This window comes from Colletes gigas, unplaced genomic scaffold (genome assembly GCF_013123115.1).
Source record: "Colletes gigas isolate AHSC1104 unplaced genomic scaffold, ASM1312311v1 Colletes_gigas_Sc00016, whole genome shotgun sequence".
Classification (NCBI taxonomy): Eukaryota; Metazoa; Arthropoda; class Insecta; order Hymenoptera; family Colletidae; genus Colletes; species Colletes gigas.
In genome coordinates this window covers 2,743,939-2,762,418 of record NW_025106645.1, presented here as the reverse complement: position 1 = coordinate 2,762,418, position 18,480 = coordinate 2,743,939, and the positions used below count along the sequence as shown (strand labels likewise).

The window sequence follows — 18,480 nt, the reverse complement described above, 5'->3', positions numbered from 1 at the left end:
TCCTTCATAGAAGATTCATATGGAAACTTGCACTTAAGTGATCTTACATCACATACAACGTTTTAAGTTTTCCAAAATAAAGTTTGTGCATATATATAGTTAATTATTCTTGCGATAATTATCACGGAATATTCTACAGTGAATATATTGAAAGACTATTGTCCAAAATTGTTAATGACTGTATGCAAGTTCTTTCAGGTACAGGATCAATGTTCCAATTGTATTTTCTATTGCAAAGTACTGCTGTATAGACCATTTACAAAGCTTTACATATTCACATCATATTATTAAAAGGAATTTGAAGTTTAATATGTAAGATCACATGAATTGCTTGATTTTACAGACAAATCCAGAGTCTGATCATATCTCACAATACAAAACGAACGAATAAATGCAAAAAATGTTTGAATTCACTGTAAAATGCTATACCTGTTCAACAGTTAATTGAATCGAAAGATATGAACTCCTATGAACAAACTATAGATGTTTGGCAAACTTGGTGCCTTTTATTTCATACAAGAAAAAAACATTTTTTTACTGTACCTTAATTATATAAAGAATCGATAAGAAGCTTCCGACGCCAAATGACCAAAATGAATTAAATAAATAAACAAACTTGTGCTCTTCCTTTAGAGCTTCTTTGCAAAGCTATTTTAATTTATATCGTATTTTTGCTTTAAAAATGAAGATATACTAGTAAATTTTTTCAAAAATATGGAACAAAAAAAAAATTAATGAAAGTTTGGAAGAAAATGTATGCATTGTATCTATAAAAATATTGTATCAAAAAGTATTACTTCTTTTTCTATTTATTTAACCGAGTCTCTGTGACTGAAAATTTCTTCCAAACTATGATTCACTTTATTTTAGATCATAATAAAGGGTACTAAACACTGGTCAAATTTATTGCATTGCGACATTCGCAAATAGTTTTAACGAAGATAGGATATATGTTTATTTATTGTATAAAAATATTGCATACTAGTCAAACTTCATAGTTTTAAGTCGAAAAACAGGGATTGAGTATCACACAGTACATCGACCATTGGTTGCGCATGCATTATTTGTGCAAGCAGAAAGGATAGAATATTTCCATAACTATAATGAGCTTATATGTATAAAAACTATTGATACCTATGTGTACTTAGCATAAGAATGGCTTTCTAAGGAATTTCTAAGTTTTCTTTTCTTGTCAAGGATAATGCACTGTTGATAAGTACAACCGAATATAGAAATGTGCACCCGCATAACTGGCTTTTGGAACAAGGTGTTTCAGTATTAAAATTGAAAAGAAATATCCTATTACTAAAATTGAAATAAAGCAATCGAATTTTAGTACACAATTCTATATTCTACGATACTCGTTTGTACTTTTAGGTAGGATTGCTGTTTGTAAGTTTCATAATTATCACAAGGTGCGAGCAATTGTAATCTTGTTGTTGACAAATGAAAGATCAAACATACCATGGTTTCCTATGTTGCGGAATAAAACGGCCTTAAATATTTTCACTTGTAAGACAGAAAAGAAAGATTTACTATGTTGTTAAGAGTGGACACGTATAACATGAACAACAAAAAAGGGAAAATTAAGACTTACTATTGAAAGAGGAAGGAAGTGAAAAAAAAGTATTGTTTTCCTTATGATGTATAGAAGATATTTTGATACCTCCAGATTTGCACAAATCGAGTGTCATTTATTACTGCTTAAATAAAATTATTTTTACTGAATGCAGCTCAAAACGATAACAACTTATATAAAGTTATGTGAGATATAAGAAGCTGTAAGAATTGTATGAATGCGCGGATCGCAAAAAAAATAAATAATATATGTTTAAAACTTGTAAAATTGTGTTTGTTGTATAATTTCATAACTCTGCATATTTTGGTTTGCTAGAAAATTTGAGATTTCTCATTTGAGATATACAGTCGTATTCGGAAATAGTAATATTCATAAATACCCAACATGAGCAGAATCTATTTTTCACGTATCGAGTATAAATTCAATCAGGTATTTATACTCAATCGTATTAATAATATACATACAGTATACATATGCTTGTTCATAGGAATAATAACAAAAATTTCTTTTTTTTCAATAGTTAAAACATGATCAGGGGGTCTTAAAACGCGCGCACCCGTTTGGTTGTCCAGGCGGCAGGGGAGGTGAACCCCTACGTGACGCGTCACCAGGTGGCGGATAGGGACAGCCGCTGGGATGGGATGCGGGGATGAGTTCATTAACCTATGAAGGATGGTGGCCGCATCCTCGCTTGGCATCCCGGAGGTCGGAGCGAAAGCACCCCGCGGAACAAACACCGGTATGAATGTGTGTGTGAGTGGATTGGAGCATGGGATATTTGCCGTGGGTTTTACCTAAGGCCGCAGGTTTGCTAGTTGGCTGCAGATGAGTCCTGCGGCCAACGTGACCATGCGGTCGCGGGCGCTGGTGACCAGGCACCTGTGGTTGAGTGGGAATGCGGAGGGAGGTGTGCCTCCAACCGGGAGGAGCCCAAGAACGGGAATAAAGCATGTATACGAATACCCTGCGTATTTCTTAATTCCTAATTCCATTCTACGCGTCTGTCTAACATATATAAAATTTAATTCGTCCTAAGATTTATATGAAACATTTAAAAGATTTTTTATACATTATGCCTATACATATATCGGAACAACTATGAAACAAGAGGTATAATCATTATTATCCATGGACTGATTATAGTCAAAGTCTAACCGGACTTTGAAATGAGAACATAAAACTTAAATGTAAAGTTTCATTTAAATTCATTTAGCTATTTATACTCAATCGTATTAATAATATACATATGTGTGCTCATACATGGGAATAAAAAAAAATTTCTTTTTTTCCAATAATTAAAATATGATCAGGAGGTCTTAAAACGTGTATTTCCGTAAAATAAATTTTACAACATTTTTTTTTCATTATGGGTACTTTGCTTATGTGCGCCTACATAGGTCGGAAAGTAAAAATGCCTGGGCAGTCGAGAATCTCGGCTCGAGAATCCAAATCGTATGCCGTTGACTGGAGGTCGGATTTCAGTTGTTAAGAGCGAGAAGGCAAATGTGAGCCTTTCTCTCTCGACTCCCACGAAGCGGTCCGAAATTACTTCGGGCAGCTTCGGAGAATCGAGAAAGAGGGCATGCGTCAGTTTGCCTTTGTCGTCTTTCCGGAACTCCACGAGCTCACGTACGCGTATCTAGCATGTGTGAGTGTGCACCCGACGGTGCTTTTCTGGCATCACTGGGCTTGGGCTTATTTTGAAGTTGTAAACTTCATTTCACTTTAATATTCTCTACCAATCTAGAAATTGATTCTCTCAGAACTGAGAAAGATATCAAATATAAATATCATTCGAGATATTAAGGCAGGAAAAAAATTGCAGAATTAATAAGCGTAATATGTATCGAGAAAAATTATTGGACTTATATTAAAAAATAATTTAAAGTTGACAGTAATTGTCGATCGTTTTCTATGTGTGTGTCATCGTCTGTGATTTTCGATCGTTATAAATGAAAAATAAGTCAAACTATGCAAAACTTGATTTTCCCTCAACAGCTTTTAACTACTTTTATCAGATGATTGAATTTGATAAGGATTTTTTTTCACAGTCGAGCGAAAGAAATTTTTTGCTGACAACTCCTAGTAAGATTTTGGGAGGTGGTGTTGTGTTCTGTCATTAGTAGCTTTCTTCCACAATATTTACTTGTAAGTTAAACAAAAATAATACGTGTCAATTGTCATTTTTCATGGTCGCGTTCGTAAGATTTTTAGAGATCTTGATTTATTTTGATTATATAAATCATTTAATAATTAAACCATATGTTTGTTACTTTATTGAGGTTATTGAAACGTTGCGTGATTGATTACAATTAACGTATGCGATCATTGAAAGACAGATATTCTCAAGGATTTTATAGTTCTTGTTACAAATCTAGTAAAAGCTTGTCTTTTTCATTGCATAATATTTTCACTTTTATGCGTTAATTATATTTTATAATCATGCTAGAGAAAGTCAACAAAAATAATTTGTTTTAATCAGTTACCATATGGAAAAGTAGAAATTTCTTTTTAGAAAATTTAATTACTAATAACCAGTAAAACAATGTTAAATAGTCTAATATAATGCGTACTTTAATTGTCAGATGTAAAATGTCATCAAATGATGAAAACTTTGGCAATTCGAACTTCATCGTGTCTCAAAGCCCAATGTCTGTAGAAGATAAACATTATTATGTAGTCAATGAAAGAGATGATTTCAATGTAAAATCCAAATCAGATATGCAAGATATGACTGAAAAATTAATTGCCAATGAGATAGGAATGGATATAGATCCTTTGCTCAAATCAGGAAATCAATTTTCTACAGTGGCATCTTTTGCAGATATAGAGGAAAAAGAAACTAAAGATGGTAATACAAAAATAAATAAATAAATCTTAAGTTATGAAATTATTGTTAATTGAACTTAAAATCATAGTTAAAATGCATACCTGTCATTTTGTTTTTCTGGATACCTTATTTTTGTATTCAATCGTTAGAAATATTAAAAAGCTTTCAATAATTGTGCTGCCATTTTGAAAGGTGCTTTGAAGTAATTGATGTTGTAAGGTTTCAAAACAGCAACGTTCCACTGTTTCTCTCTCTAATGTAATAATGAAATCAATAGAAGGCCATTGTTTGAATTCTAGAATGAATTTAATACAATAATAGTGTTTTACATTGGTGCTTTCAAAATGCCAGTGCAATACAAAAATAGAAGAAAATTATCAAAATATCGAGGTATCCTTATCAGTTACAACACTGTTACAATGATTATTGTGAACAATGTGTTTTTGCAATGATATATTTGTTAGACATTTATAAATTTATGAATTATTAAATTGTATGCCTGAACAAAGATTCTTCTTGCTCTAGAAAATGTTGGATCTCAATTAGGGGCCAGTGCTCTCGATAAAAGTGACAATAAGAATTCTGATACTAATGTGTCAAATCAAAATGAATATGACGCTAGTATAGACGAAAGGTTACCAGAAACAGTGACATTACTTACTACACCGGAGGGAGCAAAATTGTATTTAGTAGGAACAGCACATTTTAGTATTGAAAGCCAAAATGATGTCTCAATGGTAAATAAACAGCATTTTATAATTTTGTAAATATAGGACGAAATACAAGGGTTATTTTTGAAGGTTTAAGATTTTTTACATTTAGTATATTATTAATTCATTTTAATATTTCAAATTCAATAAACTATTTATTACTGATTCCTAATTATTACAAATTGTATAATGCAAAAGATTTAGAATGACCTTTGTATTTCTAAATCAGTTTGTTCGCTAATTTTGAAATATGAGAACAGTTAAAAATGTATCCTTTTATAATTAAAAGATAATTCAAGCTGTACAGCCTCATATAGTTGTGGTTGAATTATGCAAAGACAGAATTGGTATATTACAACTTAATGAGGAAGTCTTGTATCGCTATACTAAGAATCTAACTTATCGTGAGTGTTTGGTATTTCTTATTTAAATATTGACAGTTACTTTTGTTGTTTGTTAGAACATTCATAAATATTTATTTTATAGAATGTATTGTTGAAACACTAAAGGAATATGGACTTTATAGTGGATTGTTACATATCTTGTTATTGAGAATGGTAGCCCAAATTACTAAGGAACTTGGAGTGGCACCTGGTGGTGAATTTCGTAGAGCATTTGAAGAGGTAAATTAGAATAGATAGGTTAGAATTCAGGGATCATTTAATCATTATGAAATAATTATAAACTCCATAATATTCTTTTAGGCAAGGAAAGTACCAAATTGTATTGTGCATTTGGGTGACAGGCCCATTGAAATAACATTTCAACGTGTATTAAAATTATTATCTTGGTGGCAAACTATAAAGCTTGGATGGCAATTGATAAATTTAAAAGGGGATATTAATAAAGAATATGTTGAGATTTGGAAGCAACGAAGTCTATTAAATGATGTGATTGCTCAATTAAAACAACAGTATCCATCAATAGAGCAAGTATTTATAACGGAAAGAGATCTGTATCTTACATACACACTTCAAGTAGCATGTATGCCTCGATGTACTCCAAATGGGGTAATATCACCTAGAGTTGTAGGAATTGTTGGAATAGGTCACACTCCAGGAATTATGAAAAATTGGGGAAAATTGCAGCCATTTGACATAGTGCCCATTATAAGGTACTTTTTTAAATATAGTTACCTAGACGAATACTGTAGATATAAAATTGTACCTCCTTTTCCTTTACAGTGTGCCTCCCCCATCATTATCAAGCAAAATATTGAAATTTATTCTTAAGACCTCTCTATTGAGTGCAGTAGTTTACGTGGGATATAAAATTTTACCATTACCTTCTGGTATTACGTTACAATCTATCAGATCGTCGGCCGAAGGACTATTAAAGGTCAGTGGCGAAAAGTAGACTGTTTGGAATTTTATTTCTAGGACTCCTGGTATAACAAATTTTTATCGAAAACCAAATTTCTCCTTTATTTTGTGCTGCCCATTCCTAAAGACACTATCAAATTTCTTTGGGTTTTTTGTTGATGTAAAATTATGGTAAGCATGGAGGTAACTGCTTGTGCAGATAAATACGAGCATACAGTACCAAATGTTATGTATGTAGTAAATAATATACCAGGTCCAGGTGTAGACATAGAAGATTTTGAATCAGAGTACTCGCTAGGTTGTTCTTGTGTAGTTAAGTGCTCTGATTGTTCATGTACACGCGGTTCCCCTAATTATATTAATGGTCGGATATTAGATGAAAAATTAACAGGGCCAATAATTGAATGCAACTCTCATTGTACATGTAGAGAAAATTGTGGTAATAGAGTGATTCAGAATGGACCTTTGGATTGTTTAACTGTGTCAGGAGTTGGTGAAAAAGGACTCGGTCTGTTCACAACTAAATTAATCAAAAAAGGTCAATTTATTTGCGAATATGCCGGTGAGGCAATAGGTATCGAAGAAGCACGTCGCAGAGTCGAAGCAAATAAAACTGGTATGAATTACGTTCTTGTGGTTTCCGAACATATTGGAGATCGAATTATCGTCACGTGTATAGATCCAGAATATTTTGGTAATATTGGACGGTACTCTAATCACAGCTGTGAACCGAACGTTAATCTCGTACCTGTCAGGGTTGAGGGAGTAGTGCCTCGATTATGTTTGTTTGCATCTAGAGACATAGAAATCAACGAGGAAATAACTTTTAACTATGCTGGTGGAGTTGCAAATTCCGTCCATGATTTCAGTGACACGCTCTGTCTTTGTGGTTCCAATAATTGTTTTGGCTATTTGCCACATAGTTCTATTTAGAAACATTAAGTAAACACGGAGTGTCTCATTGAGATAAGTATGTCTTACCTTGACATCACAATACTCTGATAAATTTTGGAAGAATAAATCATAATGTCACATCGAAATAATTCACTAAAAATTGCAGAATTTCGAATGATTACTTTAATTAATTGCAAGATTTTGGAAAAGTAGAAATTCATAATAGCGTTTTTGTCGTAATACAATTGGCACTATGCCTGGTTGCTGCTTTGTAAGAAGTTCTAATATACTGGGTGTCCCGTAACATGTGGAACCCACTTAAGGACTAGAATCTGCAGATGAAAACAAAAAAAGTTCATATAAACATACGTCCTATTCGACCTTGTTTTCGCACTATGACGAATTGTACAAGGCTTTCATAAAATTCGAACAATTCCTGAACAAACGGAAAGGATAAAGCAGGTAATGATAAAACGTCTCGAGGCCTATGTTCAGATGCAAGGAGCTCATTTTGAACATTTGTGTAAAGGTGAACAAATACGGTGTATTAAGGAAGAAACTCGCCATAACTCGAAAATGAAGTCGAATAGGGCGTATGTTTATATGACCTCTTTTTATTGCTTTCACGTGTAGAATCTAATCCTGAAGTGGGTCCTACATGCTACGGGACACCCTGTAGAGACATTTAATTAATTGTAGTTCAAGACTACTATCTTAGTCAAGAATACATACTTATGTGTATGCATTCTTGATTTCATAATTTGTATATTAATTTATCGCTTTGTATGTTAGTTATCGATTGAACAAGCAGTATGAAGGTATAAAATATCAATTGCACCCTCGTTTATTTTCATACAAGTTAGCACGTTAAAATATATTTGTATTTAGTGAAAAAGAATAGTTGACTATTGAATAAAAGCTTTGACATTTATTATAGAATATAGACAATTAATGTGCCAATTGTACAGAGAAATTTTAATTTTTTCCTAATTTATATGGAATTGTAAATATTAAACACAAATTATACTACTTCAACCAATCATGGCAATTACATTTTTTATTACAGTCCATTTGTGTGTTCATTTAAACTGATATTAAGAACTATAAAGGATATTTATACAGATGTAGCCATTATTCATTTTGTAGTAATTTTTAAAGAACATTGCAAAAGCAAACATGGGAATTGTCCATAGTATTAAGGATCGGATAATTTACGATAATACAAATTCATCCGTTGCGACGATTGTAACTACTATTGATAATATCAAAATAAACCGTTTCTCTCCAAACAGTAGGATATGATTTTAACACAGGAAGCGAGATTTCCATTAAAAATTTTTCTGATATCAGTTTTTATCGATCAAAATAATTATATCTAAAATAGTTTCTATGATTTCAAATATTATCTATGTTTTATTATGGAAATATTTTACGTGCTATTGTAAATTTGAGCGAAATTACCATAATTTCAAGTTTCTTTGAGTTGTAGCTGCAAAATCTACGAATCGAATTTTATGTAGGGGTATAGTGTATAAATGAATGTTCTCTAGGAAATTAAATTTAAAATAAGGGCAGGGTAAAGTTAATATTAGAGATAAAAATATTAAATACTCTAATTGATATAATTTCCTAATGATGTAATGTCATTGTTACATATATATATACCGATTTAAAATTCAGTGTTATATATGTATCAAATATTTGTGTAATAATCAATGTATATTACTTATGTATTATATAATGATGCAATATATACATATTTATACAATATATGTCGAATAATGGTTTAATGGGTATCGTTTAATACAGAGTGTTTTATAATTCATTTTATAAATATTATTTACAGTGCCCAAATTTTAAAGAAGGAACTTACAAATTTTATATATCAATCTTTTAATCAAACTAAGTCCTCATGTGATTCTAGTGAGTTTCATTGTTATATTAAAAATGAATTGTTACAATTTTGTTTGCACTTTTAGATGAATATAATTTCACACAATATAAAGTCTTTAAATTCCCAAATTTCGTTATAGATGTTAATTCAATTTTTACTATTCATTTCTCCAAGCTCGGACGACTTTTACAGTGATCTTATTAAACATGTATTCATATACGTATGTTTTGGACACATTCGTGAGAAATTTTTTATTTAACTCTGATTAATTGTTTTATCAATGTTTAAAGCAACGGTTTTTAAAAATACAATATTTTTAACTACTTCATCACGAACATTATAATTGCAATATGTTACAAATAATATACGTGTCGGTTTGATAAATTGCATCATTTTTTGAGATCAAATTGAAGTGCAGTTGTATTAGAAGCAACGTAAAAAGAGGTGAATCTATTATCACTTTAATACTGTTCTTAGAAAAGTTGATATTGTAATTTGTTATATGCAGTACGTTATATTTATTAACGTATTTTCGAAGGATTTTTGAAATTGTTTATAAGATAATATTGCTGTTGGCAGTCAATTTTTCTTCCAAGGCTGAATATATTTTTTGTTGTATAAGTACTCAAAAATATCGTAAGCAATTGAATGCATATATTTTGTTTAAATATGAATAAATCTCTTTGGTTTTACTACAATTACAATTTTTCCTCTGTCTTTTAAAAACTGTACATTCTTTGACAGAAATTGTCCCATCCAATGTCCTCAAATTTATAAGATGAGCATCTAATGAGGAAGCTAATATTTTTTAATTCTATCTAATTTCTAATTTCTCTTTTCATTGCGTTTTGTTGCACTCAGATTTCTCTGATTCATTACAATATTTCCAGCGCAACCACGCTACTCTCATACGATCCCAAATATTTTCTAAAGAGTCCATAGCAGGTCTTACATCAAGTAAGGCAAATGTGTACTTTTCATCTACCTGACCACCATCATAATAATCTATAACGTATCTTACGTTTTTCCCGCATCTGTCTACAATCCAATCGTGACGATCAAATGGCAATTCATACCTAAAAGTATATTTATTTATGTAATATTTAATGAATAATTATCTCTACATCTTATACAAAAAAATAATTTACCCCATCCAATATCGAATGCGTGCGCGTGGTGAATAATGAGAAGCTTTACCTCCAAAGCTGCGGAGCTTTGGAGAATCACATTCTCTAGCATGAAGTGCTTCCCACTTAAGAACTTCTCGCCATGCTTGCTCATTGTTGGCATTATGAATTTTTATTATATCGTCCATGTCCTTTGGTGAAATATCATCGTTTTTCCAACGCCAGCCTTTCCTTAACATTGCATTCCAAAACATTTGTTGAGAGGGATATACCCAAAATTCCTTGTTTTCTGTTGCTTTTGGTATTGACGAGACTTGTCTGGCGGTGGGCAATGGGAAAGGCTGATCTGGTGCTGGTTGTTGATTGGCAGCAGGCATCTGTTATAATGGAATTCTCATTTAATAATAATTTTCATTGTAAACAATAATTAATTCTGATGCAAAAAACTTAAATGTTGATTATACAAACCATGTTGAGGGGATTAATTTCATCTTCACGCGTGTGATCTACTGGACATTCGCTAGTATATTTAGGAGATTCTTTTTTAGCTGGTTTGTGCATAGGACACTCAGGCGGAGGTTCTCCTTCAAATTTATTTGTACCATGGTGGTATATAGATTTTGAAATCTCTTGCTGAGGTACTGTTATAATTACATCAGCTGCTGACACTGCAGAAGTTAGTACATTGCCCATTGCGTTTGTCCTTGTAATTTCTATAATATACGTTCACTATTATATTCTTCTTTTCATTTAAAAGACTGAAATAATTAACCTTAAAGTAATAACCTATAAATAGATTATGCAATAACCTGAATGTTGTGATATTACATTTAATACTTCTATTTTAATGCCGCTATAGTAGACGTACGATCACAAGAAACAACAATATAATTTTTTGTTAATAATACTTACACGCAATTAATCTATAAGTTATTTCGTTGTTTAGAAGATTCTATTTGTTTATCAATATATTTTAAATATCGTTACGATGTGTATCAATGCATTTCAATAATCACAAATGATGAAAATACGTCACAAATTAAATGTAATGCATTTTGAAGAATTGGAACACCTCAATTCCGAATTCTTCTCAGCATGAGGCTATATAGATAGTTTAGTAATATACATAAAGGTCCATTCAGGTCCATTGATTCGTTCCATTTGAGGAGAATTGAGGGGTATTCCCCTTCTCCTCCATGATATTTTAGCAGTTGCTACATGCATGCACGCTTTTATGCATGTTAAGAATGCGCCATATAATTTAGTGCGCATGACGACCGCGCAAGTCTTTTTGCCGCGTGAAAGTTTTGATACGAAAAAGCGACGCCAAGTTAGTTAGTCGGCGTTCGCGCTTTGGAAGACTGAGATTGTATTTTGTGGAATGTTTTATTATTGTTATAGGTAAATGCATAAGTTGTTGAATTTAACTGTAGTAGTTCATATCAGTTCTCCTACGACTGTTTTGTGGGGAAATACCTAAAGCATAGTGTTAATTCCTAAAATATATTTTTGTTATCAGGCGGTTCAAACGCTAGGTGGCGATATTTAAACAACTTGACTGTTAACTCATTTATGTACTAATGTATGAGACCTAGCACAACAAATTTAAATTACTGCATTACATTAGTTGTAAATGAAAAAACACACATGGTTCCTTTAACTTTTGTTTCAATGTTATGAAAAATGTAGAAATATGGTTGAGTTAATAATTCTTCACAGCATTGTAAATATATGGGTATCTGTGTATTAAAAAATACACGGATTAAGATTCGGATAGATTTAGTACACGTTAAATAGGAATCTCTGATAGGAACGTTGAAACGCAACGGGGGAAAAAATTAAAAGGCTCGACGTTGTTTAGTGCTTTTTGTTTCAATTAAAATACTTATAGTATATACACTTAGTCCGCATGTTTTTGGATACGAATGGAGACATTATTACAAATTTGAACATCTTTCGTTGTAGTATGTACAAAACGTATAAAATTTCGACAACATTATGCTACCAATATACGGCGGAATATCGTTTTAGCTTATTTGTAAACTGTTAACGCGAATGGATGCTTCACGTACATAATACTTTAGTCTACAATACTGTATAAAAAAGAAAGATATGAAAAAAAGAGGTCTATTGAAATAGGCATAATCGTCAGATCTCAATGGATCGTTATGTACCTAATGTAATCTACTCGTTACGACAAAATCGGCTTTCAATATCTCTTTCTTTATATTGTCGTCGAAAGCCGATTTTGACAATACACTGGCCACTATTACGCGTGAAGTTATTCCAGAGTTTCTTGGAACTTTGTGTGGCGAGATTGGTTTTTCTAATGTGTGAATGCGTATCATTGATTTCCGAGGGATTCAATTGAAAAACGGAATGGAATCAATTCCTCGCGATCTTCGTGGATTCTTTGTTTCCGGTTACGTGTTCAAGGTCGAGGCTGTCGTATTCGAGGCCCGCAGTGTTATCGTAATAAGCGTAATCGTAATCAGATTTTTTTCCGGATTTCGGTCGCGGTGTACTGGTAGCGGGTAGTCTCGTCGTAGACGAGAAAGGCCTCGCAGATCCACTGACATAAGTGCTTCCCCGTGGAGTAGTTGGCGATTGCGGCGGCCTCTGGGTATTCGAGTTGAAATTGTTGGGATTGTACGTGGTAGCTGTGGAGATCCTCCTGTACAAACGAAAAGGATTCTCGATTCGTTGGATCTTCAACTTTTTTATCAACGGTGTGGTAAAAGTGTGTAAGTTTGATAAAAGATCTTGGAAAAGATTAACACTCGATCAGCCGACGTTGGGTCATTTTTAACCCGTCTCTACAATGCGTTCGTAAATAACCATTGTTTTTGCAATTCCCCGCTTTTGGGTCGGTACTGGGGTGGTCATCGATCGTAAAAGCTGAGGACTCGTACGACACTCTGCAAGGAAATTTTCTAAAGTGAAATTAAACAAATGACCCGTTTAAGCTATTTTCCCTGCAGATGTGCAATGTGTTGCTGGAGGATCGGCTGGGCGAGGGTTAAACGTTTAACATACTATCCGCTATTGGAATACCTCGGCACTGGAGTGGTAGATCGCGGAGATTCAGCCAAGTGGTTGATACTCGCTGGACTGAATCCGATTCCAACGGACGATCTTGCAACGTCGTAATTACTCGTGCTGGTTTCGGTGTAATATTTTCCATTGGTGCCTTCATAATTATTGTACTGCGTAGCCTTTTTTGGCGCCTTGGTACTATCATAATATTGGGACGAACTTTTAATTTGTTGGCTAGTCTTGTCGTAATATTGTCCATTATCGTTATTTCTTACAGAGGTTTGAACTTGACTATTGTCATTAGCAATGTACTTCTTTGTGGCTGGACTGTAAGTGGTAGGTGCATAGCTGCTGCTTGCATAACTGGGGAAATACTTCGTGGTTGCCTGAGCAATGTCTTGCCTTGTGGATGTACCGCTTCTAAATTGGCCATTATTATTATTATTATTGTTGTTGTTGTTGTTGTTATTGTTGTTATTATTATAGGTATTATCGTAAATAGTGGGTGGTGGAGTCGTAGATTGATACGGAACATTATTATTTCCACGTTGAATGTTGTTGTAATTTCTTTGATAGTTCGTGTAATCGTTTGATTGGTAATTAGTGCTGGGTTGCAAGGTCGTGGGTTGCACGAACTGCCCGCCGTTGTTGTAATTCTGATAATTCTTGTTGTAGGTGGTTGGTTTCACTGTCGTGCTCTGGCTAAAACTGCCTGTGCTCTGTTGATTATAGTTAGAATTTACGTTGTAAGCGTTGTATACGGTTGTTCTTGCCGTTGTACTAGGAGACTGGAAATTGTAGTTGTCTTGATAATTCGTGCTAGGTCTGTACGTAGACGATGGCGCGTTGTATCTTTGCGTGTTTTGATTTCTACTGTAATTCTCTTGAGGCCTGGCACTGGTAGAGGAAACGAATCCATTAGCTCGCTGGTTGTAGTTCCCGCCACTGTAGAATCCAGTGTAAGTGTTCTGATTGTTAACCGACGGAGGCGCGGACGTACTGGACGAGGCGTAATTGTTATTGCCATTGTCGGTGAACTGTTGTTTTCTGCTGATCTTCCTTACTCCCGTTTTCTTCCTGGTGTCCGGAACGATCTCTTCTTTGTACGCCTTTTCGTTCTCGTAATCTTCCTCCTTGCCGTTTCTGTTATTGTAGAAGTTACCGCTGCTACTGCCGCGCAGATCTCTATTGTTGTTCGCGTTATAGTTGGTGGAGGACACTCTGTTCAGAGTATTGGCAGACGAACGGACCGGATCGCTGGTTTCGCTGCGCTGCAGGTGATCCTGGGGCTCGGCGTCGCTACGTATGCTGTCGTAGTGCGGCGATTCCAGCCCGGAACCGATTCTGTACAAGTCGAAGTTGTCGCTGGCGTAGTAGAGGGTGGCTGCCTCGCAGTCCACATCGTACCAGTCAGCGCACGTTTGACTCTCCTGGTCGAACGCGGTGTCGTTAGGACACAAGAACCTTTCGGAAACCAGAAATCAGAATACCTACTATTTGCCTAATTGTTTATCGCGAAATAAAGAAACGTGCAACGGTCTATTTCGATCGTAACATGGATCGTCAAAAGTAGCTCGGAGTTACCAGGTTCCTTTTTTTTTTGTTTCGCCGTTGCTTACTTGTAATCCTGAATAGTGCCCGACACGGACACGCAAACGTGGAACACTTGGCAGTCGGTCTCAGGGTCGGCGTAGTAGCTTCCTACGATCTTATTGCGACAAGTGAAGGAAGTTTCCGGCATATATTGTTGGGAGTACCTGGGCGGTGGCCGTTGAAGCCCGAGAACGCAGGTTCCCAATACAGCTACTGTAATAAAAGAGAATTTTTAGTCGAAAACCGATTGTATTTTCGTCGACGAAAAGTTTCTTTCGAAAGTTAGCCTCGGTATCAATAATTCGCACGAAGCCATTCGAGAATTTACAGCGGCTAGTCGTTCGTCATGGTTTATGAAGACACTATTATATTTTTATCGGGCGCAGACTTTTTCGTATGCATAAAAGAGCGTGCGCGATATCTCCGTTAAAGAGTTTCTACCCACGTGTCCTGCTTGAGAAGGCGTGACAGCGAACGCTAGTCGACGCCGAGCAGAAGAAAATTCTAAAGGAAAGTACTCTTGCGCTCCTCGTTTAATCGATGTACCTCTCACGTTTAATTAAATCAACTATGTCGGTTTCTCTTCCAAAATTGCGCGCGTGTAAATCGTTGAAATCGATCGAACGAATTCTCCGAAATTATTAATAATGCTGTTGACCAATCGATCACTGTATCGAGTGTTTTGTCCGACGGTTCGAAAACTGAAACGTACCCCAGAGGAGGATGAAACGTCGTCCTACGGCTTCCATGGTCTCGTAATAGGTTTTACACTGTGTTTGCTCTTTGTCGTAGGAAAGATTACACTGTAACTCCCGTGTTACCTTCGCGAAGGGATTCTTCGTGGCGACTGCGGTGTCGAGGAGAACGTCTCGACTGAGAAGAGGATGCCCAGCGGGAAACGGTTTCTGGGAGGATGGCTCTGGGGCCCGCGAAGGTAGGGGGCTCCCGTGCTCCTTCCAGGAGAAGGTACTTACACGTGTGATGGGGGTAGAGGACGTAACGCTTCGTTACATCACTCTCGAGCTCGATCGTCGGCTAAGTCAACGGCAGATGGTACTTGCTGGAAGATGAGTTCTCTGCTATTTCATGACTCTGATCGTTCCTCTCTCTCTGTATGTGTGGCTGCGCGAACGCGCGTGTGGTTACATTTTACCACCAGAGAAACTGTCGAGGAAAGTGGGGGCGGGGAGGCCTTCTGGGCAATTTGCGCCTACAATTATTATGGTCTCGAGTTTTTGCGGTCTTTTACTATAATCGCCTCTCGGTCTGTTTTAAGGTGGTAGTCCAAACCTTTGGCGGAAGTGTTTTCGCGTCTAGGAGAATCTGAAAAAATTGCAAAAATTTATCTTCAAAATATCAAATTTTATCTAAAAATTTATATTCAAATTATAATTATAGAAACAAGCAATACTTCGATTCTTAATCAGTTTGTTTACGAAGAATTCTGTTAAATGCTAAATACTGAATATAATTCAACGCGATAGGCATTCTATTTTATAAAATTTCAATAGATAAATTTTTATTACCTGTTGGAAAACCCTATAGTACAGTGAAATTGTTTGTCTTATTTTCGACGTGATAAGAGAGGAGTTGCGCTAAGATTGACCTGTACCAGAGTTCTGATCTTTGAGATCCTGGCTGATCTTTAAACCCGAGTTAGAGGCGACATTAAACCTTAAGGTGTACTTGTTCCCATGACAAATCTGTTTCGCGATAATCTCTAACGGATGACAAATGGTCAGTCTCCTAGCCGGAGACAGTAAAAATATCGCGTTTTATTAATGAGGCTGTCTGGTAATTTTAAACTAAAAAATCGATTATTTTTATTCGTTCAATTATGCTCCTTACTGTACACTGTCTACTAATTTTTACTTAAATTCAATTATTCCTTCGTAAGAACAAAAACAAGCGATAAAGAATCGTCAAGCTTTGGCTCAAAATATCGTTGACATTTAAATCGTTTTAGAAAGTATCTAAATATAGCAAGTCATTTGAATTTGATAAAAATGCCGGGGAAGACGACACAGCTTGGAAAAAACATGACTGAGGACTTGTTTTAGAGTTCAAGATCGATAGAGATCTAACATCGGGGTTCGTTCGATCAGTCGGTACGATTGAAGCTCACGACGCGACGTCCGGATCACGTTTTAGTAACATATGTACGAAACGTGGCATCTTAAGTTTGCCGTGACCGGTCGTCCCGTGCCCTTTGCCAGGGAGATCGAGACTAGTTGCACTCTAAAAGGCGCATCCAGGGAGTGCTGTGTTGCATTCCAATAGCTTGGACTCTGCGTCAGCCTGATTAGGCTGTACGGAGATCTACTTGCAGGATTCACTAATCAAACGTTGGACTCCACGTTCCAAAGATAAATGGCCAGAGTTTGTTGCAACCTAAATAGAAAAAAACGCTATTTGTAACTTAAACTGATATCAAAGCAGAGGATAGTAGAGCCACGACTGATACGGAAGTAATAAAATTAGAGAAAATGCTTTTGGGCGGAATAAACTTAGCGATCGATATTTTTGATAAAGGTTATTTCGCTATTATTCGGGCTATCGTATCGCGTAAAGTAATTACTATTAACGTTACGGTCATGAAAATTTTATGGGCGAAAAAGGCGGATTTGTTCCGCAACGTGAACATCATTCAGGAGCATTCTTTATGGTTATACGCGGTAGATCGAATACGATCGATTACACTGTGCATCGAAGGTAAAACGCAGAAAGGAAACACAGGGGGGAGGGCGTAGTCACGTGGTACGACTATTCTACGAAGATCGAGGTCGTACCTCGACAATCGAAATTTCGCAATCTCGTCTGCCTTGTATCCTGGCGGTACGTTGTTTACCCTGCGTGTAACGCTACGGGAGAAAGAGAGAAAAAGGTTCCGGTACGTTTACGAATCGTAGATGTTAAAACCAGGTTACGTAAGGCCTCAGTTAGAGGTGTTGCTTTAAATTGCTTCGTAAGTACCAAGAATCATCCGAATCGATGATTATCCTCGTCGATACAGAATCCGGGTCTAGTCCCTGGAACACTATAGACAGAAAGAAAAGACCTACGAGAAAATGTCCTCAGATGCAATAGTACGATGAGAGTCCTTTACCCTTTGGAGCGTAACGGTCAGGGTGTTTGGTATTCTGCGTAAAAAGAAAGACTCGTAGTTAGCCTTCGCAAGGCAGACTTGCTCGACCACGTCCACATTTATTCTTTTTCCATTCGGTTGTAGCCGGGGATGCGTCCGTTGGAACAGCCGTATTTCGTAATCGTGTGTATGCGCCTCGTAACGGTTAATTAACGAGGGCCATTCTATTTTTCAATGACCGTCTGTCTCTATTAAACGCGATGTGCCCGCGACAAGGAATCTTCTCAGCCTTGGAGGGCGAAAGTTGTCTTCGGCTTGTTCGTAGATGGCCACGATATTTGCACCTACGAGTCACGTATCTCGATGCTAAGTGGGGAGCCAAGTCACCGACGTATCTACCAGCCGTCTTC

General features: G+C 35.7%; 4 protein-coding genes across 6 annotated transcripts; 2 read left to right on the top strand and 2 right to left on the bottom strand.

Annotated features, from left to right (window-relative positions):
* Positions 1 to 3,275: 3,275 nt before the first annotated feature.
* Positions 3,276 to 6,757, top strand: LOC122400221 (traB domain-containing protein). Of its 2 annotated transcripts, XM_043401570.1 has the most exons (8): positions 3,276 to 3,727; positions 4,165 to 4,430; positions 4,935 to 5,146; positions 5,409 to 5,523; positions 5,606 to 5,742; positions 5,824 to 6,233; positions 6,304 to 6,457; positions 6,569 to 6,757. In XM_043401570.1, exons 2-8 carry the CDS (start codon positions 4,172 to 4,174, stop codon positions 6,614 to 6,616), a joined length of 1,335 nt encoding a protein of 444 aa, XP_043257505.1. In that variant the 5' UTR covers positions 3,276 to 3,727; positions 4,165 to 4,171; the 3' UTR covers positions 6,617 to 6,757. The 2 variants fall into 2 exon arrangements, with proteins under 2 accessions (XP_043257505.1, XP_043257506.1); XM_043401571.1 differs by lacking the exons at positions 3,276 to 3,727; positions 4,165 to 4,430 and adding an exon at positions 4,716 to 4,799.
* LOC122400229 (probable histone-lysine N-methyltransferase set-23) lies at positions 6,492 to 8,947 on the top strand. The gene has a single exon (XM_043401581.1). The coding sequence runs from the start codon at positions 6,610 to 6,612 to the stop codon at positions 7,372 to 7,374; it is 765 nt and encodes a 254-aa protein (XP_043257516.1). The 5' UTR covers positions 6,492 to 6,609; the 3' UTR covers positions 7,375 to 8,947.
* Positions 8,948 to 9,114: 167 nt separating this feature from the next.
* On the bottom strand, positions 9,115 to 11,503 carry LOC122400227 (holocytochrome c-type synthase). Of its 2 annotated transcripts, none has more exons than XM_043401580.1 (4): positions 11,269 to 11,503; positions 10,825 to 11,114; positions 10,378 to 10,733; positions 9,115 to 10,305 (listed from the first exon to the last, which is right to left on the bottom strand). In XM_043401580.1, the coding sequence occupies exons 2-4, from the start codon at positions 11,047 to 11,049 to the stop codon at positions 10,068 to 10,070; spliced, it is 819 nt and encodes a 272-aa protein (XP_043257515.1). In that variant the 5' UTR covers positions 11,050 to 11,114; positions 11,269 to 11,503; the 3' UTR covers positions 9,115 to 10,067. The 2 variants fall into 2 exon arrangements, with proteins under 2 accessions (XP_043257515.1, XP_043257514.1); XM_043401579.1 differs by having other exon boundaries at positions 10,825 to 11,069.
* Positions 11,504 to 12,741: 1,238 nt separating this feature from the next.
* LOC122400198 (GATA zinc finger domain-containing protein 14) lies at positions 12,742 to 15,820 on the bottom strand. Its single transcript, XM_043401532.1, has 4 exons — positions 15,698 to 15,820; positions 15,012 to 15,198; positions 13,411 to 14,856; positions 12,742 to 13,030 (listed from the first exon to the last, which is right to left on the bottom strand). Exons 1-4 carry the CDS (start codon positions 15,732 to 15,734, stop codon positions 12,742 to 12,744), a joined length of 1,959 nt encoding a protein of 652 aa, XP_043257467.1. The 5' UTR covers positions 15,735 to 15,820.
* Between the last annotated feature and the right edge of the window lie 2,660 nt (positions 15,821 to 18,480).

Bases quoted from the DNA above. Each gene is read 5' to 3' on its own strand.
- LOC122400221 (XM_043401570.1), top strand. From the start codon at position 4,172: ATGTCATCAAATGATGAAAACTTTGGCAATTCGAACTTCATCGTGTCT. The intron at 4,431-4,934 runs GTAATACAAAAA...TTCTTGCTCTAG, and splicing joins GGAAAAAGAAACTAAAGATG to AAAATGTTGGATCTCAATTA. The intron at 5,147-5,408 runs GTAAATAAACAG...TATAATTAAAAG, and splicing joins GCCAAAATGATGTCTCAATG to ATAATTCAAGCTGTACAGCC.
- LOC122400198 (XM_043401532.1), bottom strand. From the start codon at position 15,734: ATGGAAGCCGTAGGACGACGTTTCATCCTCCTCTGGG. The intron at 15,199-15,697 runs GTACGTTTCAGT...CTTTTATTACAG, and splicing joins ACGTTTCATCCTCCTCTGGG to TAGCTGTATTGGGAACCTGC. The intron at 13,031-13,410 runs GTATTCCAATAG...TCGTTTGTACAG, and splicing joins TCTACCACTCCAGTGCCGAG to GAGGATCTCCACAGCTACCA.
- LOC122400227 (XM_043401580.1), bottom strand. From the start codon at position 11,049: ATGGGCAATGTACTAACTTCTGCAGTGTCAGCAGCTGATGTAATTATA. The intron at 10,734-10,824 runs GTTTGTATAATC...CCATTATAACAG, and splicing joins AAATTAATCCCCTCAACATG to ATGCCTGCTGCCAATCAACA. The intron at 10,306-10,377 runs GTAAATTATTTT...ATATACTTTTAG, and splicing joins CGCATTCGATATTGGATGGG to GTATGAATTGCCATTTGATC.
- LOC122400229 (XM_043401581.1), top strand. From the start codon at position 6,610: ATGGTAAGCATGGAGGTAACTGCTTGTGCAGATAAATACGAGCATACA.